At 35.7% G+C, this 20,541-nt stretch overlaps 1 protein-coding gene across 2 annotated transcripts; it reads left to right on the forward strand.

Annotated features, from left to right (window-relative positions):
* The first annotated feature begins 47 nt into the window (after positions 1-47).
* FBXO8 (F-box protein 8) lies at positions 48-20,255 on the forward strand. Of its 2 annotated transcripts, none has more exons than XM_088163586.1 (6): positions 48-226; positions 1,976-2,315; positions 4,485-4,611; positions 11,346-11,464; positions 12,919-13,115; positions 13,864-20,255. In XM_088163586.1, the coding sequence occupies exons 2-6, from the start codon at positions 1,987-1,989 to the stop codon at positions 14,049-14,051; spliced, it is 960 nt and encodes a 319-aa protein (XP_088019712.1). In that variant the 5' UTR covers positions 48-226; positions 1,976-1,986; the 3' UTR covers positions 14,052-20,255. The 2 variants fall into 2 exon arrangements, with proteins under 2 accessions (XP_088019712.1, XP_014739475.1); XM_014883989.2 differs by having other exon boundaries at positions 50-226; positions 1,979-2,315.
* The last annotated feature ends 286 nt before the right edge of the window (positions 20,256-20,541 follow it).

A 20,541-nucleotide genomic window follows, 5' to 3' on the forward strand; every position in this document is an offset into this window, starting at 1 on the left:
GTCCCTCCCGCGCACGTCACTTCCAGCAACAACAGCAGACGTCAGAGCTGCCCGGGCCGGAGTCGGGGCGGCGGCGGCGGGCTCGGCCTCCCTGCCGAGGCTCCTTCCCTGGGCCTGTCCGCCCGTCCCCGCCGCCAGGCCCGCGCAGCCCCTCCCGCCCGGCGCGGCTCTCGCACGGAGGCGGGCCGGGCTCGTCGCGGCGGCGGTTGGAGCGGAGCTGGAACAGGTAGGGCCCGCGGGTGCCGCGACGCCGACGGACGGACGGGCGGTACGGCCAATCGGCCACCGGGGCTCCGGGGGGCGGCACCCGCCGGGCCGCGATCGCCGGTGCCCCGAGAGCGGGGCGGCCGTTCCCGGGCCGGGTCCCGGTGCCGCTCTGCGCGGGGAGGAGCGGCTCGGGGGGCGGCACGGCTGCCGAGCTTCTCGGGACCCGGTGCGGCCTTAGGCAGCTTCGGCCCTCGGCTCGCTGGGGCGGCTCCGGGCCTGCGGGACGGGCTGTGCTTCCGCCCGCCGGCCTGGTTGCCCGAAGTCGGGATTGAAGGGCTTTCACGTTGCAGTGCAGCTGCTGTGAACGAAGCTTCGGCTTCAATAGCCTTGTTTCGAAGGAATCAACGTTTTCCTGTTGGGATAATCGTGACTGCAAAGTTGCAGCTGTAGGACTCAGTTACCATGAAGTGGAGAGTGTTTACATCTAGAGTGCATGTTGGTTTTTATTTAATGAAGTAGAATCTAGTACAAATGCAGCATTAATCTCGATTACTTTTAGCGTCCTATCACGCTTGTCAACAGTGCAAAATAATTTATTATGCAGTAGCAAAGTAACATGAGGAAGACACGATTAGAATTTAAATCAGGCTTTGATAGATAGCAGACAGAGCTAGAGAAGATCAGCGATTTATAAACAAGCTTCGTGTTATTTTTACTGTGGTAGTTAATACAGGCAAGCTATCAAGAGGTTTCAATTACGAGATAAAATTATGTTATTAGAAGTTTGAAAACGTGCCTTTGAGTGGCATACTGAATCTAAAAATTGAAAGTATATGTTCAAAATAACTTTAAAGTATAGTTTTTGACGCCATTACTTAAAAGGCTTTATAACAATGGGTTTGCTCATCTTTTATTATGATGGGCTCTGAGAGCATTCATCCTGGATTACTGCAAAGCTGAAAGTAATTACGTGATTGGGAAAATTATGTGTTCTAACAAATGGCATATAAGCTGCTGAATATACATATAGAAGAGCTTGTGGATTTTCAGCAGCTGGTTCTAGACCGGTTTAAATTCTGTATCATTTTGTTTCTTCTGTGAAATTAATTCAGTTTACCTTAAAATAGCAAATATATTTTTAATTTTTTTTTACATTACCAAAAGGCTTTTTATACTATTTATGCAATGATATCCTCTGTATGAGTATGTGAGTACCTTACTATCAAGGCTTTGTTATGCTACTTGGTAAGAAAGCTTGAAAAGATATTTATTCTCTTATTTCCGAGCACTCAAAATTCTTACTGCGTTATCACTGAAGTCATTGAACTTTGTTTCAGTGTCAGTCACTGTGCTACCCAATACATTTTTGTTTCTCCCTATGTTTTATAGTACTTCACTGACTCTAAATAAGGGTTTTTAATTAAATTTTGAAGAAAGTGTGAAGATTCTAAATGTTCTGAAACCTAAGGTTTCTTAACTTGCATGGGATGTAGATAATATTTGGTACTCTTTGAAGAAGCTTATTGTTAATTTTGTATCTCTTCAAGCATGGGTACTTTTGAAAAAAATCTTCTAGCTTTTTTTAATGGGTTTTGTTCTCAGTATTTTTTCAGTTTCCTCATGAAGACTGGTTACCTGGTCAACATAACTTTGACAGAACTCACTTTCTACCTATTCAGATTAGTCCTGCAATTTTACTTATGTGCTGAGTCTGTCTTATAAATGTTTACAAATAGCTGTTAACATCTAATTTGCATTTTATGTCCAGCAGACTTGCAGATGGGTCAGGGACTTTGGAGAATTGCTAGAAACCAGCAATTGCAGCAGCAAGGATACAGTGGACAAGGTTATCTTACCAGAGAGCATGGTAGAAGGATACCTGCTAACAATGTTTCCAATACAAGCCATCGCAAGCAAGCCCAAGGAGGCATTGATATTTACCACCTGCTGAAGACAAGGAAATCTAAAGAACAAGAAGGATTCATTAACCTGGAAATGTTGCCACCAGAGCTTAGTTTTACCATTTTGTCATACCTGAATGCAACTGATCTCTGTCTAGCATCATGTGTCTGGCAGGATCTTGCTAATGATGAGCTTCTCTGGCAAGGGTAAGCACAAAAAAAGAAGTGTCACCTGGACATAGTAAAAAGTATTAGATTTTAAATTTGTCTCAGCAAGTGCTTTTTGTCTTTCTAACCTTAGCAAAGGTTTCCTAATTTAAATGAGATTGATATAAAGGAAACATATAGTTCAAAAATGTGTTATTCTGGATTTCTAATTAGTATGAGAGTACTACATACACAAGTGTGCTTGGCACAAGTATACAAGTGTATTATTATACACTTGGTGTTTGAGATAGCATGGGGTAAAAAGAGGGACTTGCCTTCATTTTATTAGCTCAAAGCACATTTCAGGTGTTTCTTTCATTACTCCTCTGAACTTCAAACACTTGTCTGGTTTAAACAAGCAAACTTATTCAGCCAAACTTCAGAATGAAGAGGAGTGAGAACTCATCTACTACACTTGTAGCAGCTTAGCTGTATATTCATTGGAAGATGGTCATGGAGGGAGGAAAGAAAAGGTCGTTTTTTCTCAAGTAAAATTTCTTCAGCCTAACACTTGAAACAGATATATGTATAACATCTGCAGAACTTGTATGTTTGAGAAATAAATAAAGGAACATTCTTTCAGATAAAATAGTTTAATATCAAAATATAATTAACATATTCTTTGGTATTTTATATTTTACAGCACTAGGATACACTCTTGAAATCATACTTATCTTTAGTGTAGATGGTTACAAGCAGAACTTGCAACTCTTTTCATAACATTTTCTTCTCCCTTAACAGACAGTACTACTACTGTAGCAGTTAGGTTGTTGTTCAGGTTGTTTATTTTCCTTATATTATGCTCTACATCTCCTCCTCCCCTTATCTATATCCTTGTACTGCTGCGTTTGAATTAAGCAGCTTCCCTTCCTATCATTCTTTTGAACCTAGCAAAAGGTTAATGCAGGATAACTTCTTAGTCACAGTTGTCCTGCTATTGGGGACTGTTACACTGGCAGGAAACACGAATGCTGGTGAAGGATACCAGTAAGCTTCTAAGTTTATCAATATACATTGTGCTGTGCTCAGTTCTCGGTATTCAACCCAACCTAAATACAAATTCTAGACTTCCCTAGAAATTCAGAATTACCTAGACCAAATCTTGAAGATACTAGAGTTTCTTAATTGCATGCAGTATATATTCTTAACATGTGGGGTGGAAATATGTATTTTCCTTGAAGTTCATTCTGGGAAACAAGTCACTCATTTTTCGTGAAATCTTTCCAAATAATACATTTCATACCACATTTTTTGGTAATGAAAACATGTCCTGGTTTAGCAATAAATAAAAATCTTAATTTGCATAATCTCTGTAAAAATCTTTACTATTCCACATGTATAAGGGCGTGTTTAAGCTTTGGCAAGTACTGTCGTTGCAGTTCCAAACTCAGTCCAAATAAGACCCAGGTTCCAGAACTGAAAGCAAAAATCTTTGCCATGTCTCCAATGACTGCCTGCTGGGTCCTAACATTGTTCCTAATTAGTTACAGGGCAAGTGTGGTTGAAGCAGAACTACCAGCTCCATAAGGAATCTAGATTGTGCAGAAAGGCAATAGCAGATGGTATCATACAAGAAACTGAGATGAGGGACAGAAACTGATGAAACTGAGATGTGGAGTCAGGGTGGAATAAAAGGGAAAGAAGCTGAAAAGTTACTGAAGATAGAGAAGGATGGGGCTGGATCTAGTCATTAGGACTGGCCAATTAGGACAAAAGGAAGAAGAGCTGGGTGAAGGAGGACAGATGGAGAAAGTGCTGAATTAATGGCATAATTTTATGCAGATATGGTGTCCAATTCACTGCACAACTGGGGCACAAGAAAAGAAACAAAATGCTTTAATCTGTCATAGTACTGCAGGAGAACAACTTGTCACTGTTCTCCTGTGGTCAGGTTCTAGGAGTGCCAGAGGTCTCTGCTCTGTGATTGTCATGATGCCATCTACTGGGTTATATTTTGAAGTTGCACTCAAGTACACCAAAACTTCTTAATCATATAATTGAAGATTGCAGAAAAACATGCAAAAGACTTAATAACTGTTACAGCAACCTACTTCTAACTTTTCCTATGGTTTGAGTATTTAACTTTGCAGTGTTGATTACATTTTGCTTCTGTAAAATCCATGAAATTCAGAAAGGAATTTTTATAATAGATTAATTCTATTTTCATAGGTTGTGCAAATCCACTTGGGGTCACTGTTCTATATACAATAAGAATCCACCTCTAGGATTTTCTTTTAGAAAATTGTATATGCAGCTAGATGAGGGCAGTCTCACCTTTAATGCCAACCCTGATGAGGTAAGTGAACTATTGCTGACAGTAATAAGCAGTTACAATAATTGCGATTGTTTTTATATGGCTATAATTATAAAAAACCAAAGTTTTACTAGGTGATTTTTTTACTGTAGGGATGGTTAATACTGGGCTACAGCTGTATTCTGGTCTTTTTTTGAATATTGTACCTGTGTACACCATTTACGTGACTTACCTGTTAAGTGCTCTGTACACTTCTGTGGATGCCAGAAATTCATAAACACGTATTAACTTAGGAACAAGGCAGATATCCTAACTGAAAAGACAGTGGTGAATTGTCAGAGCATAGCAATGAGCTTACATAAATAAGCACGTTAAAATGCAGAGTATGAGTTTAGTTCCACTTTAGGCAAAGCAGGATGAGATATAAAGTCTGGTTACTTCTATGACAATCACATTTTCTTGTAGGGGATTTTTACCTATTTCCACTATCAAGGAGCAAATCTTGAAATACGAAAAAGATCTACTGCTGTACTATCCTGAAGATCAGATTTATTTAATTTCTGTGGGTGTTGTGCATAATCTTTCCTTATAGAACAACATAAATTTATCTTAAAAAAAATATCACTTGTCAAACTGAAAGGTTTCCATTTATAAGTTCATGTAACTAACTGAAAAAGTCAGTTTCTGCTTTCAGTCGGTCACCTTTCAAAAAGGAAAACAATTTGAGTAGACAGCTCTTGCCTGGGAGATAGACAGTTAATGCCCAAGTGACAGTCTTTTGTGTATAAAACGAGACTCCTGCTTCATGTTTCCTAGGAAAAGAGTGTACACAGTACTGAACAAAAATGCTGTTAACTTCCTGCATGTAGTTACACATACACATGGAAGTGGTAATTGAATAAATCCTAAGTAGAAAAAGGAATGAGATATGAAAAGAAACACTTCTAGAAGCAAATGTAACTCAGCTAATATGATATAGAAAGTTTGAACTTGTGACCATGGGGTAAAATAAATAAAGCAGTTCTATGAATCATTGCAATAATGTGATTTCATATAAGTTCTTGCTTTATCTCATATTCTGTTTGATTAAGAGACCATTACTTTTATCAGTCACAAATAGAGTATTTTGTAATTTCTCTGGTAGAACTCTGCCTTGAACTCTGATACACAGCATCGAGACATCAGCACCTGGCCACTTGAGTGATTAGTATTGTTTTTCTGGAGAATTTTCACAAATATAGTAATAAATGTAAAAGTTTTCAAACTAGATGCAATATTTAGGTAACTTACATGTTTTCAGTAATATATCAAGTATATTGCTAGCAGCATTGTCCGTCTAAATTTTTCTTTGTATTTCAATTTTTTTTAACATAATTTTTCACTTAACTATCTCAGTTTATAATGTGCACTTATGTTTCAATCTTATTTAAAGTAATCTTGGTATGTTTAAAGCGTTTGGAGCCTTCAGAACAGGCAATTAATAGAAGATTCATTATTTTTTTAAAGGAAATAAGGATCTGCAAATTAGAGCTAACTTACGGCATACCTAAGTTAGATATTAACTTTATTAAGTGACTCTTGCTTCTTCATTATGGTTATATTTTACAATAGAAGTACAAACACTCTGCTTCAATGAGAGATGAGAACCTCAGGGTATCTCCTAAGGGCTCTGTTCCTCTCTCCCTGTGGAGCACCATAGCCTGGTAGGAATCATTCAGGGCCTGAGTTTCAGGAGAATTCACAAATACTATTGCTTTTACTGTTTACAACTGTGATATTGGCAGAATCATTATTATTATTATAAGGACACTGTGACTGGAACATATGATATGACATTCCACTATTAAAAATTGTGTCTCAGAATTTCCTGCCAAAGTTTGCTTTACATTTGATAACAGACTTGATCAAATTACTATAAAAATAAGAATACTTACAGCCACAGGAGCAAGATTCTCCAAAGGACACCGCCCATGTCATGAAAATGGGTAACCAGGCTCCACAGCAACAGCTCCAGAGCTAGCGGTGGCTCACGGGGTAGGGAAGAGCATCTACACACTTTGTGGTAGGATTCTCTGGTTAGCCATTGTTGTGTGCATGGTGTTGTGATATCTGCTGTAATTTAATGTGTTGATTGTGTGCATGAGCTTGCATAATTCATAGCAGGTGCTCACATTCTGCTGAATGGATGTGCCTAAACACATAACATTTAATCTGAAAAAAAAAAAATCCCCAGTGCATGTTTGGGTTGGGTTTTTTGGGGTTTTGTTTGTTTGTTTGTTTTTGGGTTTGTTTTTTGGGGTTTTGGTTTTTTGTTGTTTTTTTTTTTCATATGGCACCACCATTGTAGCCAAGATTTTGGAAACTGGTTTTTGTTATTTCTTTGGAAAGAGGTTTAGTGTTAGTATTAGCACTCGAATATAAATATGATGTTGTTTAATCTGCCTGCCTGGTTTCTGCCATATTTTATTTTAAAGGGTGTATGGTGTATGTGAAATGTTTCTCATGCAGTGCTCATTTCATCTTGCTTATGACTCAGAATTTGTCAGCAACCAGAAGTTACTTCCCATTGTTTTGTATCCAGTTTCTAACTCCCTACAAAATATTTTGTCAAGTTTATTACATGGATCAATGCTATTTAGCTAAAATTGAAACTGAAAGTACAAACAAGAATCTTTTGGTCAGGAAAGATTATCTGGTTTTTTTTGTTTCATCCTTAATGATTCTAACTGATCTATTTAATAGCATTTATTTTTATGGACCTTCTGGAATCTGTACTGTGCCAAAACTCTGTCTTCAGTGAGGTCAGGATTTCCTTTATGTAGCGTAATAATAAAGTACATTAAGACAGTACTTATACTAAGCCTGTCTTTCCACTCTTCTGATTGTCTCATTCTGCAAGCTGCCCTTAGTTTTTGACAGGGAGGCCAGATTTTTCTGACCTTTTCCTGGTTATAAATTGTTAGTCACTTGTATAAAGCTACATTACCTGACTTTTTAATTATAGATAGTCTGTAGATGATGGAATGTTTACTGTATTTCTAAGCAAAGTTTTTTGACACTTACCCTATTTCATAGTGATCTACTAAGCAAGCCAGTTTTGAGATGCATTGATTTTTTGGTTTGAAGAATATTATGTGTATGTTGTAAAGAAACTCTTATGTGATTTATCAAAATAGCTGGAAAGGAACACTGAGCTGAAACCTCTTGATAATTCTGAATTAAAATTAGAATGGTTTAATCTTGTAAATTATTAGTTATGGATTCTGTGTAACATGAAAAATATTTCCGCGCTCTCTTTGCAATTTCTGCCATCATAAGTTTGTATTGCTGAGACTGTACTTTAAAGACAATGATACACTGCTTGAAATGTATGTTACATACTGTGTCCACGTTTGTCACCAAATGACTTGATTCGTAACTTAGTAAAACAATCATAAAAATTTGCATTACACAAGATCTCATCAGTACTCTGCATTGTTCCGGAAGATGCACCATTAGATATACTGTGTACTTCCTAAGAAAAATGGAAACAATAATATCTGTCTACTTATTATTTACTAAGAATGTTAGTGGTACCTAGAATCACCAGCAGAAATTGAGACTCTACTATACTAGATACTGATTCTAAAATTTCTGTGCCATTAGTTTAGTGTATGTCTGGTTTGTTTTGTACCCATATCTAAACAAAGATGTCAAAGGTCACTGCTAGTTTTGACGCTGACTGCTGTACTGAAGTGGTCTCTTAGCAAAGAAGATAGTCAATGCAGAAATAGAATCAATGCTGAAAAGGAGAAGTTTTCCGTTTTAGAGATCCTGTATGGATGTAAACAAACCCAAAGACTATTGGAGACAGGTAGAAAACAAGCAAGGAGTGTCAGTGCTGTAATAGAATAGACTAGCAAAACAAGCATTGCGTGCCAGGAAAAAAAAACAACTGTAAAAAATAACATACTGAAATGCAACAAATGGCTTTTATTGTTACTATTAGTCTATATTTAAAATTGTTGTTTGCATGTATAATTTATTCAGCACTTCCATACATTAATATTTTATCCAGAGCTGTCTGAAATTCAGAGATAACATGCTGTCCACAGAGGCAGGGTTTAAGGCATCTTTCTAATTCTCCAGTGCTAAGAACATTATAGTGCTCTGAACCAGAATTTTAAAACTACTGTATGTGCTCGTTCAGCAATGTTTCCCAAGTGTTAAAAAGGCCTCTTCAGAGCTGGTGGATCATGGCACAGAGCAGCTTACCTGACTGCAGTCAATTGTTTCCTAAGAGAATCACCAGCTGACTGATAAATAATCTTAGCTTAGGTTTTAATAGTGTGTAGGGCTACTTATTTCAGCTAGTATATATGCCACAAGTGGCCATTTTAGCTACCAAAAGTGATTTATTTAAAGCAAGGGTTCTGAGAGGTTTTCAAGGTAGTATTTATAGTGTTATGAAAAACAGATTCAGTGACGTGCTGTAAATCTTGTAAATAAATTTCATTTGCTGTGAGACAAAATTTAAGAACTTAAAAGAGAACTCAGGCTTCTACTGTTGCACAGTATTTTTGATAGCTTAGGGTGAGATAAAAAGCAACTAAAAACAATGGCATGTGGTGAAGTATCCTTTATTTATACCCTGTTTACTAGTGAAGGAGTTGAGGAAAATGCATTCACAGGCAAAGATATTGTCAAGCATTATGTGTGGTGGGGGAAAAAGGAATTAGAGGATAATAATGCGAAGACTTTGTAGCTTATCAGATGGAGATCCTACGTTGAGTTGCAAGCTAGGGCATGAGAAAGAAACTGCAGCATTTACTGTCACAGAGAAACAAACCCACTGTCTATCTTAAAAAAGGTATTGTTTTCCTCCTGCCTCCTCTATGTCATGCTAGGAATTTTCTGGATATGTTGTAGAAGTGTTTGTTAATTGCAGCAAAAAAGCTACTCAAGACTTCCTCACCAGGCTTCAGTTTGTATTACCTTAAGCTAATACTTCTTACTGGAGCAAACATAAATCTCATTAACTTGGGATATATGTAAAGGAGATATTCTGCTGCTTATCTTACATAAATTGCCAAAAGCCTTGTTGTTATCTCCCATTTTTAATTTCTTATTTAGCTCTGGTTCAAGAAAGTACTTAGCATTATGTTGTCCATCCATATTATAGACAAATATGATCTAATTTGGACTAAAATGCAAGCTGATAGAGCAATACATGTTTCATTGCATCCTAAATACAGATTTTTCTTAAAATTGGGGTGTAACACTGCTAGATTTTTTGTTTTACCTATCTGACAACCTTTATATTTTAATTTATTTTTATAAATCATTATTTTAACAAAACAAATGTATCTTGATTAACTGCTATGTTCTATAAATAAATAAGCAAAACTATGGGCTGGTAAAATTAGCTAGTTAATACTACATGTGTTTCTTGGCTTTCAGCTTGTGCTCTTACATTCTAACTATTTTCCTGCTTGATGCAACTAAGACTTTGTTTTGCTAAGCCGCTTTACAAAATGTTCCAAACCTGCACTCAGTTCTTAATTTCTTTTTCACACAGAATTCAAGAGCACTGGGAAGTTTAGTTTATACACTGAATGACAGGTTGCCCCTACATCTTCTTAGCTGTAATGTAAACACAAAGGGTAGACTTACAAAATATTGTGAAGTTTGATATCAGAAGATTTATGAAAATATATTTCAGGAGTATTTTAAAGGTGGTTTAGGTTGTGGCCTTGGTACATTATTCTATGCAGAAATGCACTGTCCTACTCATTTTACATTTCAACCTTATGCTATAGTCAAGATCTATTGTACTTAACTATTGCAACACTTTGCAACAAATGCTGAGAACTGCTCCCAGCCCCTGCCAAATTGAATCAGAAGAACTTGCTTAGTTATTCTCAGGTTTAGATTTTTGCTAAACTTAGTTGAAAATTGTGAACATTTTTAAAATCCATTAGTTGGGTTTTGGTTTCTGAGATTGTAAGGAAAATACTTTTATGCTTTGGGATTTTTCAATGACCAGAGAGAATCCAGAATATCACTGAAATACTTTAAATTTGTCATGTTTATTCTATAAAAAATGTGTGCTTGGTCAAAGTGTAAAGTTCTAGAAATCATAATATGAGTATAAACTATATGCAATTCTGTATTTTTAAACTATTTTTTTGTAAGGCTTAGTGTTCTTTTTTATGTGTATGCATATTTATATATGTTGATACTTACCTATGCTTTGAAATCAGCGTGCTTGTGTTTATTTGCATTATTACACATTTAAACAAATGCATTTAATGCATCTATTTGAATGTGATACATTGTATACATGTGAGAACATTACTGTTTTAGTGAAAGATATTGAAGACTAAACACATTATGGCTAAGATTTTCTTATTTGCAAAAGTTATGAAATTACCAGTCATGGTCCTTGCAACATTTTAAATACTATTACAAAACTATAAAAAGCAAAATACTGATATACACTGTAAAGAAATTATTAAAGAACTGCCATGCTCATTATGAGGTTTATAATTTAAAATTTTCTACTATGACTGTATGAAAAAATCTCAACCATAACACTAAATTGTTTCTTTGCATTTGATTTATAATTTTAGAGTGTATTCTGCATGTTGAAATGTGATTTAGAGGAGAAGGAATCATTCTGAAAAACAAACCAGTTAATTTGTAGGATTGCATTCCTACATTGTAAAGTCCAATACTTCTTCCTAAATAAATTATGAAGATTAAACATATTTATACATATGTGTATTTTACCTCAGGGAGTCAACTACTTTATGTCCAAAGGCATACTAGATGATTCACCAAAAGAAATAGCTAAGTTTATCTTTTGCACAAGAACACTGAATTGGAAGAAGCTGAGAATCTACCTTGATGAAAGGTAATTAAAATTTCTCTTAATTTTCTATTAATTTTCAGTGTACAGCCTCATTTAACAATATTTTGAATGTAGAGATGCCACTTCAAGGATGGAAAAAGGCAAGAAAATGCAGCTGGGTAATGAATGGTTCTGCTGAATCTGAACAGTTACTCAGTTTGAGTATTTATGTGACTGTAGCACTTGATAAGAATCCTCAAAAATACCACCTATAAATAATAAATCTCACATCCTCACAAAATCTTACCTAGATACCTTGCTGCTTTTTCTTGACTTGACGAGTTTTTTTCCCATTCTTATGGATGTTATTCAGAAAAAGTAGTTACTACTTTACTAAGAGATGATAGCTTCTTAACTGATGTTGAATCATCTAACCATTACTTGTTTGTCTGATATTTCTTGATTGGAAGTTGCACACAACTCCTGAGAAAAAAGAGACCATCCTCTTGGAGACATGAGGAGCTGCAGAAGGGAGCACTCTCCCTGCTGTGGCATGCTCTTTTGTCTCCACAGTGCTTGCTCTTGCTGTCAGGTTGGGGTAGGGCAGTATCATCAAGGAGAATAGTAACTGCACCTGAATGGGAAGAACAGAGCGACAACTGCACTTCTAGCAGGAATCCTCTCCTGCTTCTCATCCTCTTCAGCCCATGCTACTAAAGGAATAAAAGGAGTCTGTAGTGTTATCACCACTGGCAGTCCTGTGCTGTAAAACTTCAGATTTATCGATTTTTTTGACAATAATAAAAATACAAAGCCATTTAGTGGATGACATTGCAAGTTAATGTTAGCGACTCCTACTGCCATTTATCCTCCCTTCATAAAGAGTATATTCAGATAGTAAAAATAAAAACTAGTTTTCTAAAAGTCGAAACTCACAAGGTAAACATGAGGTTAAACATAGGAAAATGTTCTTAGGTTCACTTCAAATTTGCTTCCAAATTTTTTTCAACTGTCTTTTGCACAACTGGTAATGTAGGTGTGGCCTGAATCTTTTATATGTGTCTGTGTTCAGTGCAAAACACTTGAGAACATCACACCCTGATGGACTTCCATGAGCAAATTTTGCCTAGCTGAAGCCAGGTTTTAACAAGACACTCCTTTAACAGTTTCTACTTAGACATCAAAACGTGTGACACACATGAATCTATTCCTTTTACTGTCTTTTTTAATGATTTTGTCACAGTTTAAAGGAAGCAAAGCCTCTATATAGACCTTGATTGAATATAAATATAAACTTTGAGTTCTGATTCATGTATGTTTTTATAGTATTTGGTGACAAATAGGCAAAGAACATGTGTTTATGTTATCTTTGTGCTGTTAGTGATAATTTTGCTTTTAGCAAAAGCAAGAGCTCATGCTATTCTAAAGCTTTAATTTTTATTTTTAAAATATGCACATTTTCATATTTAAACAGTTAAAAGAAACTTTTCTAATAATGTGGGTTTTTATTCTGCCAGGAGAGATGTTTTGGATGACCTTGTGACGCTGCACAACTTCAGAAATCAGTTCTTGCCAAATGCACTGAGAGAGTTCTTCAGACACATTCATGCTCCTGAGGAGCGTGGGGAGTACCTTGAAACTCTCATAACAAAGTTCTCTCACAGATTCTGTGCTTGTAATCCTGATTTGATGAGAGAGCTTGGCCTTAGCCCTGGTAAGCAAAAAATGAGCAGTGGATCAGTGTTCATACTTACGGATGATGCTACTGTTTCCAATAGCTTTAAAATCAGCACCTAAATAAGTATTTCTGAAAGTACAAAATGGTTCAGTATAGAGTCTTCATTCCACTTGGGTTGGAAAAAAAAGAAACAAAACCCAAATGTACAGATTCTTTTTTAGCTGATTAGTTGGGTTTATTTCCATGTTACCTTTCCTTCATTTTTGTCTGTACTTTGAGCTTTGTTCTTTTCTGAAGTTTGCCTTGCAGAGTCTTACACAGTTAACATTTTGCCTTGTGGATAGTCTCACAGAAATGAAAGGGAATGTTGGGCCGCATTCAAATTAGCAAGCATTTCTAAATGGTTGAGGGAGGCAGTTTTCAGCACTGGAACTGCTTACATATTTAAAAGATAAGATGTTGGCTTTAGTTTACACAAACTTCAAGAATCTGTTAAATGAAAATGTATAAAGCCCTTAGTGGCTTTTGGATTGTGTAGGAATATTAAGAGATTTGTAAATTCTCATTTGGCACTGTGCTGACATTATTACTTTGAAAGTTGCTATATTAAATTTTATTTCACTGGGATACTCTTCTGAGTAGTTGTATGTATATATATAAAATTATGAATTTATATATATACATACATATAGATGTTAAGATGATAAAGACCATAAGGTTCTTAGACAGGGAAAAATACTTTTAATGATGACAGTTTCTTTTTTATTTATTCTCTCTTGTCTAGATGCAGTGTATGTACTGTGTTACTCTTTGATTCTACTTTCGATTGATCTAACAAGCCCTCACGTGAAGAACAAAATGTCAAAGAGGGAATTCATCCGAAATACGCGACGAGCTGCACAGAACATTAGTGAAGATTTTGTAGGGCACCTTTATGACAACATCTACCTTATTGGCCACGTGGCTGCCTAAAAGCACAATTTGCTAGCACTTAAAATTTGTAATTTTCAAAAACTACATCAATTCAAGATATTAATTATTTTGTAGAGATGGGGGTTATTTTAGTGCTGGTCATTCTAACCTCTGTATGCAATCAAAGTTTGTGTGTGTAAGTGTGTGTATGTGTAAACTACCTTTTCTATCTATTTACTGTGGGAACAGAAGGATTTTTTTCTTTTTTTTTTTAGTTTTGCACAAAACAATGCCATTAGTCTGACAGCCATTTATGAATGTTAAACTGACATTACAGTCTAAGCTGAAAAAGTGGTGAATTTGTGCATTAGATCTGCTTGAAACTTTAATAAGTTCATTCTTTTTAGAATACCATGTAATGTGTATATATTTAACTAAAGAGATTTATAATCATAATTATTTTATTGTAAAGTATTTTAACTAAAATTTCTCCTTTTATCTCTTAAATTAGTGTTTGACTTTCGTTTGCATTTTTTTACAATGTTGACTACCTCAGATACTTAAGTTAGAGGAACATTGGTCTGAATACTACAATAAAGTTTATTCTAGGATATGATAGAACACTTGTAAAATATCTAAGCCGGTATTTTATACTATATTTATTAACTTGAATTAGCATGTTGCCAATCTGCTATTCACTCAATTTTAAATATTACAGGCTCTATTTTAGATGAACTCTGATGCCATACAGGGGTAGCCAGGGGAATCATGCAGTGTACAGAGAAGTTTATGTTATTTACATATATAACCTATTTTGCAGATACTGGTTTTTGGGAAACAGGGCAACTACAATCATCTGTTCAGTGCAGTAAGCAAGAAAAACATCTGAACAGGGAAAGTGGTAGGAGTGAGTAAAGTGTTGCTGCTTTCAACTGGTTCCCTCAGTCTAGAAGTGTCAATGATGGAAATGCCTTGGCAAATGTATACCAGATGACTCGTTGCTAAAGCTGTTAAAAACTGACACTGCAAGATTAGAGCAGTGACTGTGCAGGATTGGAGAGCTTTTCAGAGTTAGATACTGAATTACGTTCTAAGTCAGTCATGTAGCGAGATTTTAAACAGCGCTAAATTTATGGAAATACTTCAAAAATTACTTGTTTAGGTTGTGTCTTGACGTTTTCTGAAGTGTGGAGAATATTAGCAGTGGAACTGCTGTGCATGTGCAGGAGTTGAATAAGGATTTGTCTAGTTTTTGTTCAGACAAAAACTCACAGAGCAGTGCTTTTCTTAAGTTGACATAACATGTAGTTGAAGTAAGAGCTGTTCCTGATTGTTTGTTTACATAATATTCAGCTATCAGTAGCATCTAGATACATCATGGTAACAAGTATATTTATTATTTTTCCCTGCCACACCATGAGGTGAGGTTGGAAGGTATTCATAATCTGTAAAACAGAACTAATCTGAGTTTTTATGTAGAAAGCCTATTGCAGAGCCAAGAATTTAATTCAGGAATGACCCCTCACAGCCGTGCACTTTGCCTATGCTGCTACTTTCTGTTTGGCTCCTAGGGAGTGTTACGTTTGTTTTAGATGTGAGAAGGACAGTCCATACAAGGGCAACATAAATCATGGGAAGATAAAGATGTAGCTATTACTTCTATTTCAAGTGTTCATAACTCTGCTCCACAAACCAAAATGCATGCAGAAAAGGTACTTTTTTATTACATTACCTTTAATCACGTGTAAATACCATTGCATTTATGTAGCATACACAGCCAAAGCCAGGAGCCAACAGTATTGCAGCCAGGTTTACAGTATCACCTGCCTTGCTCAGGATAACTACTCTTCACCCAGTGTTGTTTCATGTATTGCAGAAAGTCCAAGGATGCGTTCTGCAGTGGTCAATTAATCTCAAACACAAATTAAGAGTTTATGGTACAGTGGGGAGCTTTGTTTAAGGCACATGTATTTGCTCCTGTATTACAGACAAAAAAAAATGGAAAACTTCTAGCATAATTTGTAAAACTAACAATAAAGGAACAAGTGTCTCTGGGCTCTTTTAAGGGGTCTGAAGTGGAGATATAGAATATAGTTTTCTAAGAAACACTCCTCAAAGGTTACACACTTTAAAAGAAGAATTCAGTGAATTTTGAAATTAGAACTCTTCTTGTTAGAAAATATTTTCTCAAACCACAAATGCAGAGCAAGGCTTAATTTTCTTCTGACTTTTGCATAGGTTGACATTAGTGATACTGGTGTTGATTTTGCACTAGTAAGAGAGTATGAATTGTCAGTCTTAATTTCTCTTCATTTCCAGTTACCCTGATACAGAACAAAGCCTTCAGGCAGCCAGAACATGTTTTTTCTGGATTAGATGAGTACATCTATTAGCAAGATTTAGAAAACTTGGGCCAGTGTAGCAGCCAAGAAGATAAATTAGAACCAGGATGATACAATTCAAGTTTCCATAAGACAAGGCCAGGGGAAAAGAAACCAAAACCTTAATGACAAGCAGATAGATAACAGCATCTGATCTTCACAACAGGATTTTGAACAGAGGATGAGTACCCAACTCATGCTGTACATTATGTTACTAACACAGAGTGGAACAGAAAACAGCAAACACAGCATGCAAAGTGTGAATTCCTTCAGAGGCAAAACATGAAACAACTAATTAATACAGACATTGCTTCTGTCCTTTTTCCAGTTTGAGTTTAGCTCTAAAGTGGCTGAGAGGTAATTTTTTGCATTTCAGCAATCTAGACTTTACATGAAGTTAAAAAATTTTCTGTCTTAGAAAAATAGTCTTAATCAGGTGTAATAGTACTTATAAAAAATGACAAAAATTGTCTTGGTTGTCCTCCAAAACTCTTTACAAAACAAAGTTTAGGGCGGTGTTTTCTTCAATGCACTTGGTGTCTCCACGCACATTTTAAAATGATCATGCTTCATTGATCCAGGTGTCACTAAATGATGTGGAAATAGCTACTTGATCAAGCACTTCAGAAGACTTAGGTAGAGGATCTCAAGCTGAATTACATGAGCATTACCATACTTATAACTGCAAAGTGATTCCCAAGCTATTGTGATTCTACCACTGCATGTCCTTTGAACTTTGGCCGTGTGGTGTTGCCTTAACTCTTAACTGTATGCACTGTACACAGCACTGAAGGAAGAAGTGAGCCTGCAGCCCATCCCCCTGCAAACACTCACTGTTCTGTCCTAAAAGACACTGGAATTGTTCTGAATGGCCATTTCTGAAAGTTTGGTAACTTCAGTATACAGTGATGATGACAAGAAAACTTTTCTGTTCGTGTCAGGAAAATTAGTGTACCTGTGTCCATGTAAAGTGTCACACAAATGCAGCTCATGTTTGCTTTTATTCAAGTCTGAGGCTCTGATTGCATTTATTGAAGAAATAGGGCATATATTGGATATTCACATGGCTCAGCTATAGACAGCATCTGATATTACTTGTTTTCTCAAATTATTTCTATCTAGAATACTTTCCATTCAAACTCTAAATAACATATTTATAAGGTTTTGACTTTTTAAAATAAATCAAAGCTGCTGCAACATACAGAAGCCCAAACAAATACAAGTTTGAGATACGTTTGTTGATTTTGAAGCAAGTGAGAAATTTGCATTCAGGAAAAAAAATCCAATTTTTCTCTTTAACCTTTCCCTTCCACCCCCCACATTGGAAAAAGAAAAAATGTAAAGTTTCAAAATACAGCTTTAAGAAAATAAAATTACTAGCTGGACAAATAAATGTTTCTATTTCTTCTGTATTCTGCAGTTTTTTAATGTTCTTGACATAAACAAGTTTAACAACAGTAATTGCTCTTTTTTGAAGTGGTAATATTTTTGTTCTCTTTGTAAGGATATCATTGTGCAATCTGATATTGTTGATAGCTCTATTTTTAGAAAACAAGTATTATTTTAAGCACTTAAACAAAATTGAGGTATACCTACTTGATCATGTTAAACTGTCAAAATTATAATAAGTATTTGGGAAAGTCAGATGTACTTGCCCTCTATTGAATTAGGAATTTTTTTCCTTTTCAAATATTTCATGGACATACTAAAACTAATAAATGTTAAGGCTGATGACTTTTTCTCTGCCACTGTAAAATCTCCCACTCTAAGCTCAAAAGCTCCATTAAAATGGGCAACAAACAGATATAAAGTATTTCCTGTGTCTCACATTGGCACATTATGGTTTCATTTTGCCTTAAAGAGAAATACAAACTTTAATAATCTGCATGTAATAGTGATTTTAGTAAGAAAAAATTTTATGTGATAATCTAAAATTATTTATGAGATGTTTAAAGTTCAGACTTGCCATGTATAATTAAATCATAGTCAAATAGCTAGAAGTAGTTACAGAAGCGTCTGTAGAAAACCTAAAAGAGATCACATTGCTTCTTCGTCACCTCGGTGTTTTTGGTGATAATGTTAGTAAATTTGCAGTTTTCCTTTCTTATTTATATAAATATGCTTAGAGAAAATGTTTAAATGGAATACTTCCACTTCCTATGTGAAATTTACTTGCATTAAAAACAAACTTTCTGCACTTAAAATATTAGAAAAGCAAAAGATCTTCAATTCATTGAAAGAAAAAAAGAGGCTGCTAATTTTAAGTTGTGTGGTTCACTCATAGACCCTAGTAGAGAAAACAAACAAAAAGCACTTTTCAGATTCCTAGCAATCAAAAAAATGCATTTTTTAAGCTTATAAACAGTGTAAGTGTACCTAACAGAAATCAAACACGTTTTTGTGAAAGCAATACAGTCAGGATACCAGTTATTTTCAGAGAGAGTATTCATTTGTAAAAGTTAGCTTTCTTCTTGGCAGTGTTGGAGTGGAATGTTGGATTTAATTTAAAATGATTAATGGGATTTTGTCAGACTCCCTGCCTTTACCACCACTGCAGTTTGTCAGCACAACAACCTGGGAAACTCGGACGCCACTCTGTCGCCCAAAACTGCTTTCCAGGAAAAAATAAACCCGAGTAACTAGTGCCAGGTACATGTCGATGGTATTGTCTTTCAGCTGTTGAAAGTTTAACTCTGAGCTGGGACATTTACACATTCTGAGGAAGTGAACCTCATTTGTTATTTCAGTACTATGTTTTTGACAGTGGATACCAGTGTAAACTTTAATTTTTAGAGCAAGGATAGCCATTTTTTTAACCTTATGGAAAATCCTATAATCCATGCAGAACAGAAATACTCTAAAAGGGAAAAAAATATGTACCAAAGCTCATTTGGCTAAGTATTTCTGGAGAAAGACCATCTATTCAATCTGTATACTGCAGTCTGTTAGGAGGAACTCATCCTTTGAGCACTATGCATGCCAGTAGCTTGCTGAGTGGCAAAGAATGTTTTGTTGCACTTGAGGCAGATGCATCAATGTATATCCCAAGAGCCAAAATCTGACAAGCTTGCAATACTTCTCATATATGACCATAACATAAGCAAATGAGTAATTCTTGTGAAATGTAAGATTGATACTGAAAATTATTTACGATTTTTCTTCTTTGCTTTCCTTATGGAAGTTTATCCTGTTGGTCTACAGTTTGAGCATTGTATTTTCTCACATATGAAATACTCAAAAAGATAATTTCAGTTTCAAAAACAGCCTTCCCCTTCTGAGAAAACATGTCTGCCTGTGCTACTCAAGTCCTCCCGCAGCCACATAATGCTGTATCAAAAAAACTGACCTTGCATTAACTCCTATAGACCCCTTTATACACCAGTTATATCCATTAACTCGGCAGGCAAAAACATCCTGCAGGCTTCGCAGAGATTTAGGTGATGAAAAAAGTTTGTACTGCTCTGCTGCACCAGGCAGAACATACTCTTTTACGGGGCATGATGGCACATGTATTCTTTGAATTACTTTTTTCTTAGGTATTTTATATGTGTTAAAAAAAGTATTTTCACAACTGCAGTTTCCCTGTCTTCATATCCAGAATTCAGGCTAATTTTCATAATTACATGTAACACAACTGAACTGAAGTATATTTTTATAACTGGAGAACTTCTTGAGTTTACTTGCCTTTTGCAGCGTTAATCACCTGCATGACAAAACAAACGAGGAAATCACAGAACTTCTTTACAAGTGCTAAAGGAGTGCATCTCTCAGCGTGCTTCTTAGTAACAATCAAGATGCTGTATTTTTTCACGTTAAATGTAACTTCTTGTTTCTATATTCCACTTAGCAATTTATATCAATAAAGGTATTTATTACTGTTCCACACTGTCTGAAGTCTGACAGTACAATTTCTGATTTGTACTAGCAAAAGCTGACTTTTTTGGGTTTTTTCCCATGGAATAGTAGAAAAAATTAACACAAGTACTCAACATTCATCTATCACTGCAAAAATGCAATAAGAAATGCTTGAATCTTTTTTGCCTATAAATAAGGTTTAGATATGCAAATAAAATACAGGAGTCACATGATTAGTAATCAGCTTTTGTTAAAGTCTTTTTCTACTTTTTAAAATTAAAATATGATTTCCCTTTCTTTGTGTTAAGTCTTCA

This window comes from Sturnus vulgaris, chromosome 4, assembly GCF_052056855.1.
Source record: "Sturnus vulgaris isolate bStuVul1 chromosome 4, bStuVul1.hap1, whole genome shotgun sequence".
NCBI classification, from domain to species: domain Eukaryota; kingdom Metazoa; phylum Chordata; class Aves; order Passeriformes; family Sturnidae; genus Sturnus; species Sturnus vulgaris.